The sequence below is a fragment of the Montipora capricornis genome, chromosome 1 (assembly GCF_036669925.1).
Source record: "Montipora capricornis isolate CH-2021 chromosome 1, ASM3666992v2, whole genome shotgun sequence".
Lineage (NCBI taxonomy): Eukaryota > Metazoa > Cnidaria > Anthozoa > Scleractinia > Acroporidae > Montipora > Montipora capricornis.
In genome coordinates this window covers 52,573,635-52,576,134 of record NC_090883.1, presented here as the reverse complement: position 1 = coordinate 52,576,134, position 2,500 = coordinate 52,573,635, and the positions used below count along the sequence as shown (strand labels likewise).

Here is a 2,500-nt window from a genome sequence, read left to right as displayed (position 1 = left end):
TTGCGATTGTCGAAGCGTTTTAAGGGCCAATTTACACGGTACGATTTTGTCGCATGCGACAACAGCTTACGACAGGCCCACGACATGATATACGATTGTTGTGTACGTCTGCAAAAATGTCGTAGCATTTTAAAACATGTTTTAAAACGCTGCGACAATCGTAAAGTCATGTCGTAGGCCTGTCGTGAGCTTGTCGCATGCGACAAAATCGTATCGTGTAAATCGGCCCTTAGGTCCGATTTACACGGTACGACTTTGTCGGATGCGACAACGGCTTACGACAGGCCCACGACATGATATACGGTTGTTGTGTACGTCTGCAAAAATGTCGTAGCGTTTTCAAACTTGTCTTAAACCGCTGAGACAATCGTATACTCATGTCGTAGGCCTGTCGCATGCGACAAAATCGTATCGTGTAAATCGGCCCGAACGACATTTTTTCTGACCTACACAACAATCGTAAATCATGTCGTAGGCCTGTCGTAAGCCGTTGTCGCATGCGACAAAGTCGTACCGTGTAAATCGGCCCTAACATAAAGTGGTTCTTAATACCTTCAAATACGGAACAAAGTTTGTGTAGTCCTTTGCGTTTCAACCAATCAGCCACGAATGCGGAATCTTTACCTTTGAATGAACCGAATTGGGGAAGTTTGTCTCCGCCATGATTTATCAACCCACGTGGAAAGGTATCGAGGCTAGCGATCAAATTCCCCACCCACTATGAGTGGTGATCAAATGCCCCGCCCCCGGGAAGACTAAGATGATCAACTTCCCTTCCCCCGGGCAGGAAAAAAAATCAAATGCCCAGGTTATGTCCGGGATGGGGGGGGGGGGGGGGGGGGGAAGGAGATGTTGAAGCTTCAATTTGACTGGTACATAAAGACGGGCGAGAGAAGCATCACACGACTACGTCTAGACGAACGAAATCGTTTAGTGCGTCTTGAAGGGAGATTTTTGGCCATAATTATTAATGCTGTGCATGATAAAAAAACTAAGCTTCCTTTAAAAAATTATCAAGTTAAGATGCTGATCATCGCATTTATTAACGTTACGTGAGCAGTAACAAAAGGAAAGCCTGCCGGAATTTTTCAGGCTTTCCTTTCGTTAATAGGTGCAAGTATCGTTAATAGGTGCGATGATCAGCATCTTAACTTGATTTATCTCTCCGCAGTTCAAATATATTTGGCTTTCATAAAACTAACTTTCACCATTCGTCTTAAGACGTCATTTATCTGCAGATACAGATATATTGCCCACTTATGGTCCGCCAGAAACTTTTTCCTGTAGTGAAGGAGGACATTTTCAGGGTGTAGTTAGGAACTTTTTAAAAGTCTTAAACTTTAAAAGAACTTGAAACTTTAAAAAGTCTTAATATTCAGTTACCTTAAATGCTAGCAGTCATCCTTTTTTCTTGGGTAACCCAAGGGAAGCGCGCCGCGTTTCTAGCAGCAAGCCGCTTGCGGGCTACACATTAAAAGTCTACACTTCGCAGGATGTTGCGCGTCTGCGCGTTGGGAGGAGACTCCTCACTTCTCGCATTCTACCTTAAATCTTAAAAAATCCACTTCCCTCTGCAAGATATACAAAATTTCCCGTTTCGGATTTCTTCACAGCATTCTTGCTAAAAGCCTTTTTCAAAAGTTTCCTGGGGCGTGAGTTGGAACCCTTTTGAAGACAATTTGGAGGGGATGACTCTCTGTACTTGTTACATCTCTCCTCAATGACGTCATTTAATTCCCTCTCTTTCTCTTCAGATCAATTGGTCTCAAAAATACCCTTTCGAATTTCTTCAAAACTTGCGTTACTGCTAGCCAGAGATCGAGTCGGCATTGTAAGCAAGCTCTTTAATTTTACTGTGGAGGACGCCTTGGCCTTTAGGGACATAACAGACCACACTAACAACCTTCGAGAGAGCGTGGATCCCATGTTTCAATTAATGAGCCATCGTCGCGTGACAGTGGATCAGTTGGTTCAAGTGTTAAAAGAAATGCAAAGACTTGACGCGATAAGGGTGCTAATTGAAGCTGGCTATCCTGCTGATAACGCTTTAGGTATGTAAAACAGTCATGTATTAAGTCATTCTACCTCTTATGATGCCCCTTCGGTGCGCACACCAGAAACTTACCTTTTCCCTCTCGTCTCAGTTTCTTCCCCGCCCGCGAGCACACGTCCAAAAACTTCATTTCTGGAAACAAAAAAATGGAAAGGGATTTAGCATTGCAATTACGACAAACAGCAAACGTCTGGCTGAAATTTACGTTTTGTTAAAAAACTAAACTTGTTTGATTTTCGCGAATTTTTAGCCTGTTATCGGCAGTGCACAAAGGAACATGGCTAATTTGAACTGGGAACAGGGGGAACAACTTGAGACAAAATATCTTAGAGAACATAAAACCATTTTAGGGATTAAATAAAAAGCTGAGGACAAGTTCGGAAGTAATTTCGGTAACAAGGGAACACAAAAACAATAAACAAACTGCAGTGATAGACATATAACGCA

General features: G+C 42.8%; 1 protein-coding gene across 2 annotated transcripts in view; it reads left to right on the top strand.

The window, feature by feature from the left end:
• Nucleotides 1–2,500, top strand: part of LOC138048421 (uncharacterized) — a 13,420-nt gene that overhangs the window by 7,599 nt on the left and 3,321 nt on the right. For both annotated transcript variants that reach the window (XM_068894617.1, XM_068894621.1), the window contains one exon: nt 1,755–2,051. In XM_068894617.1, the coding sequence (XP_068750718.1) occupies nt 1,755–2,051 (297 nt within the window). The remainder of the gene's footprint in view (nt 1–1,754; nt 2,052–2,500) is intronic.